The sequence below is a fragment of the Chiloscyllium plagiosum genome, unplaced genomic scaffold, assembly GCF_037043375.1.
Source record: "Chiloscyllium plagiosum isolate Xiang-an unplaced genomic scaffold, Cpla_swu_hap1 HiC_scaffold_7, whole genome shotgun sequence".
Classification (NCBI taxonomy): domain Eukaryota; kingdom Metazoa; phylum Chordata; class Chondrichthyes; order Orectolobiformes; family Hemiscylliidae; genus Chiloscyllium; species Chiloscyllium plagiosum.
The window spans coordinates 109,830,556-109,850,154 of NW_028270145.1; the positions used below are offsets into that span (position 1 = coordinate 109,830,556).

The 19,599-nt window shown below is 43.8% G+C and overlaps 1 protein-coding gene across 4 annotated transcripts in view; it reads left to right on the forward strand.

Annotated features, from left to right (window-relative positions):
* LOC122551805 (5'-AMP-activated protein kinase subunit gamma-1-like) overlaps nt 1–16,140 on the forward strand; it is a 58,353-nt gene extending 42,213 nt beyond the window's left edge. The window contains exons 11-14 of one of the 4 annotated variants that reach the window (XM_087989347.1): nt 5,592–5,738; nt 8,777–8,870; nt 14,332–14,424; nt 15,601–15,647. In XM_087989347.1, the coding sequence (XP_087845473.1) occupies nt 5,592–5,738; nt 8,777–8,870; nt 14,332–14,402 (312 nt within the window). In that variant the 3' untranslated portion in view covers nt 14,403–14,424; nt 15,601–15,647. Of the gene's footprint in view, nt 1–5,591; nt 5,739–8,776; nt 8,938–14,331; nt 14,425–15,600 lie in introns of all 4 variants that reach the window. The other 3 variants (XM_087989349.1, XM_087989348.1, XM_087989350.1) reach the window with 3 other exon arrangements.
* The last annotated feature ends 3,459 nt before the right edge of the window (nt 16,141–19,599 follow it).

Sequence of the window (19,599 nt, forward strand, 5' to 3'; positions counted from 1 at the left end):
CCATATGCCTGTACAATGACGACTTAAATGCACTTAAACTTGGTGAATCTACTACTGATGCAGGCAAAGCATTCCATGCCCTTACTACTCTCTGAGTAAAGAAACTACCTCTGACATCTGTCTTATACCTATCTCCCCTCACTTTAAAGTTGTGTCCCCTCGTGTTTGCCGTCCCCATACTTGGAAAAATGCTCTCCCTGTCCACCCTATCTAACCCTCTGATTATCTTGTATGTATCTATTAAGTCACCTCTCAACCTTCTTCTCTCTAACGAAAACAGCCTCAAGGCCCTCAGCCTTTCCTCGTAAGACCTTCCCTCCATACCAGGCAACATCCTAGTAAATCTCCTCTGCACCCTTTCCAAAGCTTCCACATCCTTCTTATAATGCGGTGACCAGAACTGTACACAATACTCCAAGTGTGGCCATACCAGAGCTTTGTACAGCTGCAGCATAACCTCCTAGTTCCCGAACTCAATCCCTCTATTAATAAAGGCCAAAACTCTGTATGCCTTCTTAACAACCCTGTCAATCTGGGTTGCAACATTCAGGGATCTGTGTACATGGACACCGAGATCTCTCTGCTCATCTGCACTCCCAAGAATCCTACCATTAGTCCAGTACTTTGCATTCCGATTACTCCGACCAAAGTGTATCACCTCATACTTGTCCACATTAAACTCCATTTGCCACCTCTCAACCCAGCTCTGCAGCTTATCTATGTCTCTCTGCAACCTACTACATCCTTCATCACTATCCACAACTCCACCGACCTTAGTGTCGTCCGCAAATTTACTAACCCAGCCTTCTAAGCCCTCATCCAGGTCACTTATAAAAATGATGAACAGCAGTGGACCCAACACCAACCCTTGCGGTACACCTCTAGCAACTGGACACCAAGATGAACATGTTCCGTCAACTACAACCCTCTGTTTTCTTTCAACAAGCTAATTACTGATCCAAACTGCTATGTCTCCCACAATCCCATTCCTCCGCATTTTGTAGAATAGCCTACTGTGGGGAACCTTATTGAACATCTTGCTGAAATCCATATACACCACATCAACCGGTTTACTCTCATCTACCTGTTTGGTCACTTTGTCAAAAAACTCAGTAAGATTCGTTAGGCACCACCTACCCTTCACAAAACCGTGCTGACTGTTCCTGATCAGATTATTCTTTTCTAGATGGTTATAAATTCTCTCTCTTATAACCTTTTTCAATACTTTACCAACAACTGAAGTGAGACTCACTGGTCTGTAATTATCAGGGTTGTCTCTACTACCCTTTTTGAACAAGAGAACCACATTTGCTATCCTCCAGTCCTCAGGCACTATTCCTGTAGACAATGATGATTTGAAGATCAATGCCAAAGGCTTGGCAATCTCTTCCCTTGCTTCCCAGAGGATCCTAGGTAGATCCCATCTGGCCCAGGGGACTTCTCTATTTTCACACTCTGCAGTATTTCTAATATACCTTCCTCGTGAACCTCAATCTCTTCTAGTCTAGATGCAAGTATCTCTGTATCTTCCTCACCAACATTTTCATTTTCTATAGTGAACACTGTCGAAAAATATTTATTTAGTGCTTCCCCTATCTCCTCTGACTCCACACACAACTTCCCACTATTATCCTTGATTGGCCCTAATTTAACTCTCGTCATTCTTTTATTCCTGACATACCTATGGAAAGCCTTAGAGTTAACCCTGATCCTATCTGTCAACAACTTCTCATGTCTCCTCCTGGCTCTTCTGAGCTCTCTTTTTAGGTCTTTCCTGACTTCCTTGTAACCCTCAAGCGCCCTAACTGAGTTTTCACATTTTATCCTCACATAAGCCGCCGCCTTCTTGACCAGGGGTTCCACTTCCTTAGTAAACCACGGCTCATGCGTTCTATATTTTCCTCCCTGCCTGACAGGTACATACTTATTTAGGACACACAGGAGCTTTTCCTTGAATAAGCTCCACATTTTTAATGTGCTCATCCCCTGCAGTTTCCTTCTCCATTCTACGCTTCCTAAATCTTTCCTAATTGGATCGTAATTTCCCTTCCCCCATCTGTAACTCTTGCTCGGTGGAGTATACCTATCCCTTCCCATCACTGAAGTAAACCTGACAGAATTGTGATCGCTGTCTCCAAAGTGCTCACCTACTTCCAAATCTAACACCTGGCCAGGCTCGTTACCCAGTACTAAATCTAAAGTGGCTTCGCCCCTTGTAGGCCTGTCTACATACTGTGTCAGGAAGCCCTCCTGCACACACTGGACAAAAACTGACCCATCTATAGTACTCATACTGTAGTGATCCCAGTCAATATTTGAATAGTTGAAGTCCCCCATGACAACTACCCTGCCTTTCTCACTCCTATCGAGAATCATCTTTGCTATCCTTTCCTCGACATCTCTGGGACTATTTGGAGACCTATAGAAAACTCCCAGCATGGTGACTTCTCCTTTTCTGTTTCTAACGTCAGCCCATACTACCTCAGTTAACAAGTCCCCAAACATCCTTTCTACAACTGTAACATTGTCCCTGATCAACAATGCCACACCTCCCCCTCTTTTACCATCTTCTCTGTTCTTACTGAAACATCTGAATCCCGGAACCTGCAACAGCCATTCCTGTCCCTGCTCTAACCATGTCTCCATAATGGCCACAACATCGAAGCCCCAGGTATCAATCCACGCTACCAGTTCACCCACTTTATTTCGGATGCTCCTCGCATTGAAGTACACACACTTCAAACCAGGTTCTTGCTTGCCAGTGTCAGATACTTGATTTGGGAACTCCCTACTCTCATCCTCTTCTGTACCTGTCCTACAATTTTGGTTCCCATCCCCCTGCTGTATTAGTTTAGATTAGATTAGATTTTTTTTAGATTAGATTACAGTGTGGAAACAGACCCTTCGGCCCAACAAGTCCACACCGACCCGCCGAAGCGAAACCCACCCCATACCCCTACATTTACCCCTTACAAATCCACCTTAATAGCTTTAGTGAATTTCCCACCCAGGATATTGGTACCCCTCTGGTTTAGATGAAGACCATCCTGCTTGTAGAGGTCCCACCAACCCCAGAAAGAGCTCCAATTATCCAAAAGCCCGAAACCTTCCCTCCTGCACCATCCCTGTAGCCACATGTTCAACTCCTTTCTCTCCCTATTCCTCACCTCACTAGCACGTGGCACGGGCAGAAAACCAGAGAAAACAACTCTGTTTTTCCTAGCTCTAAGCTTCCATCCTAGCTCCCTGAATTTCTGCCTCAAGTCCCCATCTCTCTTCCGACCTATGTCGTTGGTGCCAATGTGGATCACGACTTGGGGCTGCTCTCCCTCACCCCGAAGAATCCCAAAAACACATCAGAGACATCACAGACCCCGGGAGGCAACACACTAAACATGAGTGTCTCTCGTCCCCACAGAACCTCCTATCTGTCGCCCTAACTATCGAGTCCCCAATGACTACTGCTCTGCTCCTCTTCCCCCTTCCCTTCTGAGCAGCAGGTGCCCCACTGCTTTCCCTTGGTAAGTCATCCCCCCAACAGTATCCAAAACGGTTTACTTATTGTTGAGGGGAATGGCCACAGGGGATCCCTGCACTGCCGCCGGTTCCCTTTCTGTTCCCTAACTGTCACCCATCTGTCTTTTTCTTTTATCTGGGGAGTGACTACCTCTCTGTAAGTCCTGTCAATAACCCCCTCTGCCTCCCGAATGATCTGAAGTTCATCCAACTCCAGCTCCAGTTCCCTAATGCGGTTTTCGAGGAGCTGGTGTTGGGTGCACTTCCCACAGATGTAGTCAGCAAGGACACTAGTGGTGACCTTACTTCCCACATTCAGCAGAAGGAACATTCCGCTGCCCTAAACTCCATTCCCACTGTTCTAACTCCCGAAGTGACTACTAAAAAAAAGGATTAGGAAATAAACTATTTACCTTATTTTCTTTGAGATTATTGCTTATGTACTTGCTGCCTGCAATTAAGTGGCAATAAAATTGAATTTGCTAGATTGAATATAAAGAGACATTCTGTAAATTCTTGTCAATATGATTAGGATATTTTGAACATTTTAGAAAATATCTTCTCAATGCAGGATTATACTCCTTGCATTTGGTGCCAGACAGAGAACAAGGGCTGGATCAAGTTACTACAAACCTTTCCCTAAAACTGCCTTTTAGCTGGTGTTACATCTGACTGTTGAGGCCAGCTTTTTATTTGTGTTTGTTCCTGTGTTACAACACTGCACCGAAGTCTCACCGCTGAAGATGATTGGCCTCCAACAACAACAACTGTCTGCCTTTGTGCTGGATATGACTCCAAGCAGTGGGGAGTTTGCCCCTCGATTCCCATCCAGCTAGGGCACCATGGTGCCACACTTAGTGAAGTAGGGCATTGACATCAAGGGCACTCATTCCCACCTCACCTCTGGAATTCATTCACAGGACGGGAGTGTTGCTGGCTAGGCCAGAATGTATTGCCCATCCCTAATTTCCCAGAGGGCATTTAGGAGTCAACTACATTGCTGTAGGAGAGAGTGAGGATTGCTGATGCTGGAGATCAGAGTCGAGAGTGTGGTGCTGGAAAAGCGCAGTAGATCAGGTAGCATCCGTGAGCAGGAGAATTAACATTTTAGGCATAAGCTCTTCATCAAGAATGAGGCTTGTGGGCCAAGGTCGTGTGGGGGTGGTTGAGAGATAAACGGGCGCAGGGGTGGGGCTTGGATGATAGTCCGGAGATGAGGGTGGCCGTTTATAAAAGACATACATATAGGCCAGACCAAGTATAGACCTTGCAGTTTCCTTCCCTAAAGGGCATGAATGGACGAGATCGGTTTTTCCACAAACTGTTTTACAGTCATCACTGGAATCTTAATTCCAGATTTTTGATAAATTCAAATACCATCCTCTGTCATGGTGTGATTGGAACCTGGGGCCGTTGAATTCCCTTTTATCCATCAAGATTAGAGTGGTGTTGGAAATGCACAGCAGGTCAGGCAGCATCCAAGGAGCAGGAAAATCGACATTTTGCGCAAGAGCCCTTCATTAGGAATAGGGGGTTGCAGTGAGAGAGAGACTCACTGAGATCTTTGTCGAGAGATGAAGAGAACTTCTTCAAGGTAGGCATCCTTGCAAGAGGATTCGCAGTAAGGTTAAAATCAACTAGGCGAAAGTGAGGACTGCAGATGCTGGAGATTAGAGTCAAGATCAGAGTGGTGCTGAAAATGCACAGCAGGTCGGGCAGCATCCAAGGAGCAGGAAAATCGACGTTTTGGGCAGGAGCCCTTCATCAGGAATGACCTGCTGTGCTTTTTCAGCACCACTCTAATCTTGACTCTAATCTCCAGCATCTGCAGACCTCACTTTTGCCTTCCCTTTTATCCCTGGTCCAAGGCTGTAATGAGATCAGGAGCTCACTGGCCCTGGCAGAACCCAAACTGGGCTTCGGAGAGATATAAGTGCTTCTTCCATGAGGTTCCTGATGATCTAGAGTAGCCCGATGGACAGTAATTTGAGACTCGAAGGTAGAGGGTGGCTGATGATTAAACAGGGTGAATAGAGGTGGCCAACACTGTCAAACACTCTTTACTGTTTCTCCAGAATCTCGCTGCACAGAAAGCTTACAATAACCTGGATGTCAGTGTGAGGGAGTCACTACAACAGCGATGGCATTGTTTTGAAAGTGTCCTCAAATGTTACGCACACGAGACATTGGAAGTCATTATTGAGCGCCTTGTCAAACATGAGGTAAGGACCCAATGAGTCAGGATCACTTCATCCATTGGCCAGTGTTGGTAAGTGCTATTCATCATGAATGGTTTAGGTCCTGCTGTTATAGAGGAGGCGAACAGCAAGCTGGAGATATATAGAATCATAGAATCCCTACAGCGTGGAAGCAGGTTATTTTGCTCATGGGTGGCACAGTGGCACAGTGGTTAGCACTCCTTCCTCACAGCGCCAGAGACCCAATTCAATTCCCGCCTCAGGCGACTGACTGTGTGGAGTTTGCACATTCTTCCCGTAACTGCATGGGTTTCCTCCGGGTGCTCCTGTTTCCTCCCACAGTCCAAAGATGTGCAGGTTAGGTGAATTGGCCATGCTAAATTGCCTGTAGTGTTAGGTAAAGGGATAAATGTAGCGGAATGGGTCTGGGTGGGTTGCGCTTTGGCGGGTCGGTGTGGACTTGTTGGGCCGAAGGGCCTGCTTCCACACTGTAAGTAATCTAAAGTAATCTAATCTAAGTCCATACTGCCCCTCCAAAGAGCATCCCATCCCCCTACCCTGCAACCCTGCATTTCCCATGGCTAATTCACCTAACCTGCACAAACCTTGACACTGCAGGGCAATTTAGCATGGCCAATTCATCTTTGTATTGTGGCAGGAAACAGGAGCACCCGGAGGAAACCCACGCAGACACAGGAAGAATGTGTAAACTCCACACAGAAAGTCATGGATACCTTGGGGTGAGTTACAGACTGGAATCTAATCAAGGGGATCAGGGTGGTTAAACACAGGATAACAGATAGTCAGAAGTGAGTTATAGACTAGAATTTAATTGAGCAGTTTGGTGTGGTTATATATAAGATAACAGATACCTGGGAGTGAGGTGCAGACTAGAATCTAATCAAGGGGATCAGGGTGGTTATATTTAGGAAAACGGATACCTGCGAGGGGGTTATAGTCTAGAATCTAATCATTGAATCCCTGCAGTGAAGAAGCAGGCCATTCGGCCTAGCAAGTCCACACCAACCATCCAAAGAGAGCCACCATCCCACCCATGCTTTGCTATTTATATATAGAATAACAGATACCCAGGGGTGAGCTATAGACTGCAATGCAATTGAGGAATTCAGAGTGGTTTATATATAAAATAACAGGCACCTGAGAGTGAGCTACAGGCTGGAATCTCATCATGAGCTTTTGAGCATATTACACACTAAATAAATCGATACCTTGAACTCAGTTACAGGTTGGAGTCTAACCATTAGGTCAAGACATGCAGAGGACACAATGGGCTGAATGGCCTCCAGTGCAGTGATCATTCTGTGATTGAGATTGAAAGAATTGCATTAATGTTATTAAATGCTGAAAGTTGGCACCTCTTTTGAAAGTAACTATTGAATTGGTCCACCAATAACTCACTGAGTGACAAAACACTCAGAGGGATCGAGTTCTGGAACTATGAGGTTATGCTACAGCTGTACAAAACTCTGGTACGGCCGCACTTGTAGTATTGTGTACAGTTCTGGTCACCGCATTATAAGAAGAATGTGGAAGCTTTGGAAGGGTGCAGAGGAGATTTACTAGGATGTTGCCTGGTATGGAGGAAAGGTCTTACGAGGAAAGGTTGAAGGACTTGAGGCTGTTTTTGTTGGAGAGAAGAAGATTGAGAGATGACTTAATAGAGACATATAAGATAATCAGAGGGTTTGATAGGGTGGACAGGGAGAGCCTTTTTCCAAGTATGGCGAGCATGAGGGGGCATAGCTTTAAATTGAGGGGTGATAGATATAGGACAGATGTCAGAGATAGTTTCTTTACTCAGAGAGTAGTAAGGGTATGGAATGCTTTGCCTGCAACAGTAGTAGATTCACCAACTTTAAATACATTTAAGTCGTCAATGGATAAGCATATGGATGTATATGGAATAGTATAGGTTAGATGGGCTTCAGATTGGTATGACAGGTTGGCGCAATATCAAGGGCCGAAGGGCCTGTACTGCGCTTAATGTTCTAACACTCCTGGCTTTTATACCATTTATCTTACATCTATGCCCTTGAGCTGCTGACCCTTGGGACAGTGCAAATAGTTTGTCAAAACCCCTCATCATTCTGAACGCCTCTGTTAAATCTCCCCGTGGCTGTCTTCCTCAACCTGAGTTACAAATCTTCTTAAAACTCGCTATCTTCCCTCTAAGAGTTAAAAATAACACAACACCAGGTTATAGTCCAATGGATTTATTTGGAAGCACTAACTTTTGGAGCGCTGCTCCTTCATCAGATGGTTCATCAGGTTGTGTGATTTTTAACTTTGTCCACCCCAGTCCAACACAGACTTCTCCACATCCCTCTGAGAGAGCTTCTCTCCATCTCTCCACAGATCAGAAGATACTTCCACCTTGGGGCCGTTCTAGTAAATGCCCTTGAAACCCTCTTCAATGCTTAGCCATTCTTCCCAATGTGTGTGCCCCAGGCTCAACCCCAGCCCGTGATTTATAAACCTGACATAATTTAAATGTTGAGGGATGATTTTCCATGTGGGATATTCTAAAATGAGGGACATGAGCCAAATGCTGGCAAATGGGACTGGATTTATGTAGGATATCTGGTCAACATGGACGGGTTGGGTCTGTTTCGATGCTGCATGACTCTAAGAGGTGTTAGCTTTAAGATAAGGGGTAACAGATTTAAAACAGGTATGAAGAGGAATTACTTTTCCCAAAGGGTTGTGAATCTTTGAAATTCAATCCCCCAGAGTGAGGTAGATTGAGTAAATTTAAGGAGGAGATAGACATTTTTTTCACTTAGTAAGAGGTTAAAGTGTGATGGAGAGTAGACAGGAAAGTGGGGTTGAGACCAAGATGAGATCAACCATAATCGTATTAAATGGCGGAGCAGGATTGAGGGGCTGAATGGCTGTCTCTGCTTCCTATTACATTGTTAATGGACTACCTTTGGTAGGTCTGATCCTGCTTTATAAAAATTGTTACATACTGGCTAAGATGGATGAAGATGTGATATTTCCTTGCTTCTCTTTCCGCAACTGCCTCTTGTCTTTTTCCTCAGGTTCATCGATTAGTATTGGTAAATGAGGAGGATGTTGTGCAAGGGATTGTCTCACTGTCTGATATGCTCCAAGCACTGGTCCTGTCTCCAGCAGGTATAAATGCTCTTGACTCCTGAGCACTCACAAGTCTTCTCTTCTGTATCATTCTAGAGTGTTTCAGGTAGGTAGTGAGCTGCTTGTCTCATGGGCTTGATCTAGACTGCACTCGAGTGATGACAAGGAATCAGCTCTGGTCGATTGCAGACCGAATATACAATGTAGTTCGTTTCCATACATCTCCAGTTTCCAAAAGTCAACTCTGTTCCAGAAATTGCATGGATTCTTGCAAAGAGTAGGGATCCGCACTACATTTTATTTTGATCCAACTGCACATTGTGTAAATGAAGAGCTTTGGCCCTTACTTTCAGACTTAACTTCTGCACAATGCCTATGGTTAACAGCTGTGGTTGGTTGTCCACAGTTTTGTGGGTGGGGCAGTGAGGGTGGTGGGTGCAGGGAGGGGCGGGGAGGGGTGTGGAGTGTGGTGGAAGGTGGAAAGATAGATGGCCACTTTTGGACCAGAATTGCTTTGTGGAAAACACTACACCGGTCCAACCCTTAAAGCTTCCCCTCAGCACATGTGCAAACCAGAAATAGTTCCCACCAGTAAATGTGGAAACATCAAAGTATTCCCCCGTCGCATGTGCAAAATTTTGCTGAAGTTAACGTATTCTCTCTGGGACGCTAAGAATGGAGACTCGACAAGCAAGAGAAAATAAAAGTATGGAAGTCTACTGTCTGATGATCTTCCAGTCCAGGTGGGCCATGAGTACATCACTGGCAAGGAGATGGTTAACCAGTGGCATGATAGTGGTGTAGTGGGTTCGTAATCCAGGATCCAAGGATAATGTCCTGGGGTTCTAATCCCATTCTGGTTAAAATGTGAATTTAATAAAATTCTGAAAATGAGAGCTTTTCTAATGCTGCCTATTGTTTTGAACCAAACCAAACTCCCCCAAAATATATTAAGATGATAGCCTAGATCTCGACTTGCTCATATTTTAAAGGCAAGTGTAAGGCATTGTGTTCCAGATGCAATTCAATTGGTCAAACTACAGGTTTGAAGCTAAACACGTTTTATTTTTATACTACAGTTAAAATGTAAACAAAAGAGAAAAGAATTGGAATAATTTAACTCTATTGGAAAACTTAACAGAATAGTAGATTATTTAACTACTAAACAGCAACTGTTCCAATATAGTAACATCCCATAAATACACCTTTGGCAAGGGCTAATGCAGTAAAATGGTTTGTCTCAGAGAACCCCAGCTTTTAGTTTTAACAGAGGGAGGATTAAGAGCTTCCATATCCAGCTTCAAGACCTCAACAACTGCTGAAAGCTAAAACTAAAAATCCTGGTTCTGTGGGAGGTTGACCTCACCCCTTCATGTTGCTTCTATTGTTTCAACATGTTACAAAAAACTGTGGCTAGCTGGGCTCAGAATAGACAGCTGGGCTTCAAGTTTACAACACTTACTTTCAAAAGAAACATAACAGAACAAATCCTTCTTAAAGGCACATCTCGTAACACTATGTAACCATTGGTCTTAAAAAAATGTTGGTTCACTAATATCCTTTAGGGAAGAAAATCTGTTGTTCCTTACCTAGTCTGGCCTTCATATGACTCCAGATCCAGAGCAATATCGTTGAATCTCAACTATCCTCTGGTCAGTTAGTGATGGGCTATAAATGTAGCCTGGCCAGTGACACCCTGATCCCATCGATGCATAAAAGGAAACAAAGACTTCATAACCAGTAATGGTTAATTTATTTGGATCTTTTTTAAAAGTCATTGAATAAGTAGTTTCACCTCATTGCAAAATTGTCAGTATCCCATAAAACATTTAAGTGAGGTTTTTGCTTAATGTTTGAGGGATGATGTATTAAGGGATACTCCTCAGACCAGTGTACACATGCAACTAATGATGGTGAGGATTTCTGGTTAAGTTTGCCAATTCTGATTAGATCATTCCTGGAAGGATCAATTGTGCCTCCACACCTTGCTCCACCTCCAAACTTGTGCAACTGGTCACTCTCACACAATGCTGTCATCCAGCAGCCAATTAGAAAGTGAACTGAATCTACTGTACCTGATTGGGTACTCGATATACTCCCTGACTTCAAAACTATTCAAAGAAAATGTTTTAAGAAAATGCTTTTGTCAATGATTTCCTTTTCCAAGAGTTGATCCAGAGATCAATCTCAAATTCCTGGAGAAACCAGGACAATCCCAAACAATTGACTAACCTACCCCAGGTCCATGTGTGCTATCTAACTGTGTGAATCGCAATTTGCACACTTTCCGTCTCACGCAAATGTGTGATCCAGAAAAGGAAAAAACGTAAAATAAAATCCAACTCAAATCAGGAGGAAAAGAAAATCAGGAAACCTCTGCTCATTCTCTCTAGAATAAAACCACTCTGGAACAAAACCACTCTGAATCAAAACCACTCTGGAAGAGTATTCTGGTCTTTGACAATGTTTCCAGGCACCTACCTGTTAGCTGAGGTGGTCTCCACTTGGAGCAGATCCAGTTTTCATTTGAAGGAATTCAGTGAACCTTAACAACTTTTCTATTCTCTGGGAATGAAACCACCTCCTGATATCAAAAATAGATCACAATCTGCATGACTTAAAAATTGTGATAACTGCTCCTCGTTCTACTTAGATGAAACAAGACGTCGATGTGAACATAATCTATTCCCTTTCTCATCTTATAAACATCTTGATCAGATCAAAATCTATTTTTCCTGTATAATGCCAGCCTTTTGAGCTGATCTTCATAAATAAGATGCCTCAAACAGGGACTGGGTCTCATGATCTACTCTGTACACTCTCCAAAACTCTATTACTGTGTTAAGAGGTGAAAACTGGACACACCCTTCCAGCTGGGGTCAGGCCAAGGTTTTGTGAACAAAAGATGCTTGGATTTATAGTCAATAGTTCAGTAAATGCAAGCCAAAACCCTATTCACTCCAATTATCTCTTCACATTGTTGCTCATGAACATTTAGGGATTGAGGCGCAAGGGATCCCAGGCTCTTTCACCCCAAACCAGGTGAGGTGATGGCCTAGTGGTATTATTGCTAGACTATTAATCCAGAAACTTAGCTAACATTCTGGAGTCCCAGGTTCAATTTGAGTTCAATAAAAAGAATCAAATTAAGAGTCCAATGATGACCAAGTGTTGATCATCAGGAAAAACCCATATGGTTCACTCGAGTCGTTAGGAGGGAAAACTGTCATCCTTACCTGGTCTGGCTTACAGGTGACTCCAGACCCACAGTAATGTGGTGGACACCTCATTGCCTTTTCAAATGGAAAAGCAAACAACTCAGTTCAAGGACAGTGAGGGATGGGATGTGCCAGTGACACCTACATCCCATGAAAGATTAAAGGAATGAAACTTCAATATGTTTAAAAATTATTTGTCCGTCAGGGCCTTAAGACAGCATTAACAGTCCTGACACCCGTACATTTCTTAGTAAGATCTTCAAACATACAGATCATTCTCCCCCATTGCCTATATTCAGACGTCTAGCTTATTTCTGACTTGATAGCAATAAAATACTGCAGATGCTGGAAATCTGAACTTAACACAGGAGATGCTGGAGAAACTTCAGTCTTGAAGAAGGGTCGTATCGGACTTGAAACGTTAACTCTGCTTTCTCTCCACAGATGCTGTCAGCGCTGCTGAGTCTTTCCAGTATTCTTTGTGCTTGTTTCTTATTTAGTCTTGCCCTATTTCAAAATATTTGGGGAGTGGTGGGTTTGCTGCTGGGAACTGTGAGGTGGGAGTTGTGGGGGGATGGATCACGAGTCTGAATCAGAATGTGGATAAAATGATGCCTTCCATCATTATTGCACCCATCTCCCCAATCCCCCCCTCCCTTATCTTCCTTAAGTAGGTGCTGGGATAACCTGCTTCTGCACTCGAGTTTGTTGCATTGTAAATGGTTTGAAATGATTAATGGACTGCCGAGCTAACAAGATAGTAGCATCAAGCCTTCACTGTCAATCGCTGTCTGCTTCAGGGAAATGCATGATGATTGACTTGACCTACTTACAAGCATAAGGTGTGTGCTCATTTGTTGAGAGAGCTTATTTCTAATATTACGCAGACAAGCTAATAATTCAACACTGACAGCAAGCTCTCTAGTGCATGAGAAGTGTCAATGTGGTGCATTAGAGGATGATTTAGTGATGTTTGACACTAAAATGTATTCTGGGGGAAAGGCTAAAGGCAGACTGATTCCGTATCTAGGGCTGCCAACCCTCCAAGATCAAAGGGGGTCTTTAGGTTTGCAAATATAAATTCAGGGAAAAGGACCATCAGAGAATTAAAATAAATCACAGTCTCAGAAATTATCTTTTTGAAGATTTTTTTTGTCATAAAAGTATTGGAGATAACCTCCTATTTTCAATGTTTTTGTCTACTATTATGTCCAATATCCTCCTCATTTCCATCCTAAATATCCTACCCTATATCCTTAGACTGTGACCCCTGGTTCTGGATTCTTTTGTCATTAAGAACATCCTTCCTATTTTTACCCTGTCTAGTCCTGTTAGAATTTTACAGGTTTTTGTGAGACTCCCCCCTAATTTTGCTGAACCCCAGTATATATTATCCTCACTGACTTAGCGGAATTTAGAGGAAGTGATTGCCTAGTGGTATTATCATGGAACTGTTAATCCAGAGACCCAGGTAATGTTCAGGGGGCCCGGGTTTGAATCCTGTCACAGCAGATGGTGGAATTAAGAGGTTAATGATGACCATGAATCCATTGCCCATCTGGTTCACTAACGTCCTTTAGGAAAGAAAATTGCCATCCTTACTTAGTCTGGGCTACAAGTGACTCCAGACCCACAGAAATGTGGCTGACTCTTAACTGCCCTCTGGGATAGACTGGTCTAGCCAGTGATGCATTTATCCTGAAAATGAATAAAAATAAATTAATCCAGTTTCTCTCCATATTTTCGTCTTGTGTCTCAGGGACCAATCTGCTAAACCTTCTGGGCAGAGTGAAGAGAGAAATGGTTATTTGAAAGCCCTTCATCATATGAATAGGAAGGGTTTAGAGGGATATGGGCCAAGTGCTGGTAAATGGGACTGGATTAATTTAGGATATCTGATTGGCACGGATGAGTTGGACCAAAGGATCTGTTTCCGTGCTGTACCTCTCTATGACTCTATGACTCTATGATTGAAAGATAAAAACATACATAAGATATGATTTGGAGATGCCGGTGTTGGATTGGGGTGTACAAAGTTAAAAATCACACAACACCAAGTCATAGTCCAAAAGATTTATTTGGAAGCGCTAGCTTTCAGAGCGCTGCTCCTTCATCAGGTGACTGTGGAGTCCATAACCACCTGATGAAGGAACAGCGCTCCAAAAGCTAGTGCTTCCAAATAAACCTGTTGGACTATAACCTGGTGTTGTGCAATTTTTAACTATACATAAGATAATGCTACTAACTAAAACTCTAATCCTCTGTAAATTCCCTCTTCAAAGGTAAAGTTGCAATAATCTTACTGGATCCTAGGGCTACTCTGTCAGAGAGAGAAAGACTGATGGTGGTTTAACTTGAGGGCCACCATGTGTCAGGTGAGGGGAGAGGTTGAAAAGGAGAGCGCCTTTCATTGTGACTTCAGGTGATGTGATAATTGAAACTGTGCTGTAGGTGCCATTCTGAATCTCAAACCAGCCATCCAGTCAATGACTCCAAACTCCCCCTTATCCATTACACCAACATATTAATAAATAAGAAGTGTCTATTATTGACGGAGGTAGATAAATACTGGAAAGTCAGATCGAGGTGAGGAGAAATGTCTTCACCCAGAGAGTGGGGAGCCTGTGGAATTCTATACCACAGAAAGTGAGTGAGGCCTAAACATTGAATGTTTTCAAATGAAGGTGCTTGGTCACACACACACACACATGAAGAGAATAACTACAGGGACGTGGGAAAATAGCAGAGTTGGAATGGACTTACTAACACTTTAATGAGCAGGTCAGAGGCTAGGAATTCTGCAGTGAGTAACTCACCTCCTGACTCCCCAAAGCCTGTCCACCATCTACAAGGCACTTGCCTGGATGGGTGCAGGTCCAACAACACTCAAGAAGCTTCATACCATCGAGGACAAAGCAGCTGCTTGATTGGCACCACATCCACAAACACCCATTCCCCTCCACCTCTGACACTCAGTAGCAGTGATGTGTACCATCTACAAGATGCACTGCAGAAATTCACCAGAGATCTTCAGACAGCACCTTCCAAACCTACAATGACTTTTATCTAGAAGGACAAGGGCAGCAGACACATGGGAACATCACCCCCTTCAAGTTCCCCTTCAAGCCATTCACCATCCTAACTTAGAAATATATCAGTGTTCCTTCAGTGCCACTGCATCAACATCCTGGAATTCCCTCCCTAAAGGCATTCTGGGTCAACCCACAGCACATGGATTGTAGCGGTTCATGAAGGCAGCTTATCCCTACCTTCTATAGTAGCAACTAGGGATGGACAATAAATACTGGGCCCAGCCAGTGACACTCTCATCTCAAAAATGAATGCAAAAAAATGAGATTGAGGTAGACTTAATGGACTAAGTGACTTCCTTCTGTGTTCTACTATTCTAAACTTCAATGATAATCTGAGTCAAGAAGGCATAGTCAGGAGAGTTACAAGCCATCGTGCTCATGTTTGTAGATAAAATCGTCAACCATCTAAAGTGGAGACCCAAAATATTTTTGTTCATTCCTTTTGCGTTTGTTCTCTAGGTGTTAATGCAAGCTTCCTCTGCCATACCTGAAGGTCAAAGGGCTGCCACATGGGGAAAGAATGGATCCTGAGTTTCTGGGATGTAAGTGGATCTCAGAGAAGAAGAATGTGTATGGATAAAGTGACCAGCAGGTTGGCTGAATGTCTTACTTACCGACTCTGATTTCAAATCCTCAGTGGGACGGACATTCTGCAGAAACATCATCAATGGATTTAATTCCTTATTTATAGCTTACAGATTAATGCTTTGTTCCGATCTGTGCTGTTTTCGTAACTCGGGCTTTAACGACTTTGATTGAAGAAGACGAAGGTGAAATAATGGTGTACACAGGAAGTCAGAACCTTTGGAAGCAGAATGCAGTTTGTGAAATGTGTTTAACTCTTGAATGGCATGTTTGAGTCAGGTGCTGTAGCATTGTCATGCTGCCAGGGACTACGACACACCACCTGCTCAAGGGGGCTATGTCATTGCTGTCATGCACTAGAGGGTGTGGAGCAGCCAGTGTTGGACTGGGATGGACAAAGTTAAAAATCACACAACACCAGGTTATAGTCCAACAGGTTTATTTGGAAGCACTAGCTTTTGAAGCGCTGCTTCGTCATCAGGTAGCTTTGGAAGAAGATCATAAGACACAGAATTTCTAGCAAAAAAGATTACAGTGTCATGCAACTGAAATGATATATTGAACAATCTAGGTTTGTTCAATATATCATTTCAGTTGCATGACACTGTAATGCTTTGCTATAAATTCTGTGCCTTATGATCCTGCTCCACAGCTACTTGATGAAGGAGCAGTGCTCCGAAAGCTAGTGCTTCCAAATAAACCTGTTGGACTATAACCTGGTGTTGTGTGATTTTTAACATTATGCAGTAGAGGGAGAGCCTGCCACAATGCTTGGGCTGTATTAGTTATGGATCTCTCAAAATCACTGTCGGATTGAATCCAGATAGGCTCTGGGACTATCCTTTATCTTAAGCAATCATGTTCTAGTCCTGAAAACTAATTGTTGGAGAATAGTAACAAAACCAGAAGTTGCTGGAAAAGCTCAGATGCTCTGGCAGCATCTGTGAAGAAAAATCAGAGTTGACATTTCGGGTTCTGTGACCGTTCCTCAGAACGGTTCTGAGGAAGGGTCACTGGACCTGAAACATTAACTCTGATTTCTCTTCACAGATGCTGCCAGACTTGCTGAGCTTTTCCAGCAACTTCTGGTTTTGTTCCTGATTCATAGCATCTGTAGTTCTTTTGGTTTTTGTTGAAGGTTAGTATTGGAGCCAATCCCAACACAATCTTTTTTTCTTAATACTGTCTTATATTTGTTCACAGACTGAAATATTTTGAGTAGACAGCTCCTAAAACAACCCCATTATCATTTCAATAAATGTCTCTTCCTGCAATTTTGAAGCAAATTAAACTAAACTTAATCAAATTAAAAGGTGGTGTGTATCTTTATATGTGTGCCAGTGAAACCACAATCAATGCTCCATGACTACATTTGTCCATTTGCATGTAATTAACAACAATTGATATACAAGTAACAAGCACAGGAGCCCTCTTGTGGTACAGTGGTAGTGTCCTATCCCTGGACCGGGAGGCCTGGCTTCAAGCCCATCCGCTCTAGAGGTGTGTAATAACGTCTCTGAACTGGTTGATTTGAAAATAGGTTAAAGAAAAAATTTACACGAGACAAACTCGGGCCCTCTTGTGGTGCAATGGAAGTGACCCATCTCAGAGTTGAAGTCCAGGATTGAAGTCCTGCCTGTTCCAGGGATGTGCAATAACATCTCTGAGCAGTTTGATGAAAAGGACAAGGTCTCTCTTATGGCCCTCCCTCTGTATCAGGAGGCCTGGGTTCAAGTCTAACCTGCTCCAGAGGTGTGTAATAACACCTCTGAGCAGTTTGATTAGGAAAATAGGTTAAATATAAATAAAATTACAAGTAACAAGCCAAGGATTTTGTTAGCACTGTGGTAGTGTCCCTATCTCTGAGCCAGGAAACCCAGATTCAAGTCCCACCTGCTCCAGAGATATCAGACAACATCTCTGAACAGGTTGATTAGAAAATAGCAATAAGTAACAAGTTGTTGATCTGTCCCACCAGTCCCAAATTTTCAACATACACCTGCAAAGAAATGCAGACCAAGGACTAGATACCAGCCCACTAGAATGGACAGAGAGACAGACCTTTATATCGGAGAAATTAAGCACAAGCTCAGAGTCTGGTTAAGTGAACATCTGTGTTCTGTATGCTACAACCAAGCCCACCTTCCGGTTGCCAGCCATTTGAACTCCCTCTCCCATTCTCCATCCTGAGCCTCCTCCCCCATCAATACAAGGCCACATGCAAACTGGAGGAAGAACACTTCATTTTCTGTCTCAGGAGCTTACAACCTTACAGCCTTAACATAGAATGCATCAGCTTCCAAATCCCCCCACCCACCACCACCTCATCCCAGGTCCAGCCCTCCCTCTCTGCCCGCCCCCTTAACCTGTCCAGCTTCCTTCCCACCTACACACTCCAGCCTTCCCACTGACCAATCTCAATCACCTCCTACCTGTATCCACCTATCACCATCCCACCTACCTTTCCTCTGGCCCCAATCCCCTTGCTACATTTATTTCTCAGCCACATCCCCCCATCCCCAATCCTGATGAAAGGTTCTGACCCAAAACATTGACTCCCCTGCTCCTCTGATGCTGCTTGACCAGCTTTTTCCAGCTCCACACTTTATCGTCCCTGACTTTTCAGCATCTGCAGCCCTCACTATCTCCACTTGTCAGGCTTAATTTGTGGTTGTTGGACAAGAGCAGAATCATATCTAATTTGGATTTTATGAATTTTGCAAGGAGGGTCTAGTTTAACCTGATTGGCATGTTGTCTGCTCAGCATGTTGTTTAATGCAGTCCACCACTCAGTAAGATATATGGTCCACACTCCTGCCATCTCACTGGCAGTGAAATCCATGTCAGCGTAGAAACAAATAGAAGAGTAGAAAATAGGAGCAGGAAGAGGCCTTTCAGCCCTTGGGGCCTGCTTCACCATTCAATACGATCATGGCTGATCATCCAATGCAATCCCCTGTTCCTGGTTTCTCCCCATACCCTTTGATCCCTAAGAACTTTATATAACTCCTTTTTGAAAACATTCAATGTTTTGGCCTCAACTGCTTTCTGTGGCAGAGAATTCCACAAGCTCCCCACTCTCTGGGTGAAGACATTTCTCCTCACCTCAGTCCTAAATGGCCTATTGCATTTCGTTACACCACCACCCCCTGGACTCCCTGGTGATCGGGAACATCCTTTCTGTTTGTCCGTTAGAATTTTATAGGTTTCTATGGGATCCCCCACTATTTTTCTAAACTCCAATGAATATAATTCTAACTGATCCATCCTCTCTTCGTGCATCAGTCCTGCCATCCCAGGAATCAGTTTGGTGAATCTTCGTTGCAATCCCTCCATCTCCAGAACATCCTTCATTAGACAAGGAGATAAAATAATATTACAGGTGTGGTCTCACCAAGGAGAAAGTGAGGGCTGCAGATGCTGGCGATCAGAGCTGAAAAATGTGTTGCTGGAAAAGCGCAGCAGGTCAGGCAGCATCCAAGGAGCAGGAGAATCGACGTTTCGGGCATGAGCCCTTCTTCAGGAATGAGGAGAGTGTGCCAAGCAGGCTAAGATAAAAGGTAGGGAGGAGGGACTTGGGGGAGGGGGTGTTGGAAATGCGATAGGTGGAAGGAGGTCAAGGTGAGGGTGATAGATCGGAGTGGGGGTGGGGGCGGAGAGGTCAGGAAGAAGATTGCAGGTTCAGAAGATGGTGCTGAGTTCGAGGGTTGGGACTGAGACAAGGTGGGGGGAGGGGAAATGAAGAAACTGGAGAAATCCGAGTTCATACCTTGTGGTTGGAGGGTTCCTAGGTGGAAGATGAGGCGCTCTTCCTCCAGGTGTCGTGTTGCTATGGTCTGGCGATGGAGGAGTCCAAGGACCTGCATGTCCTTG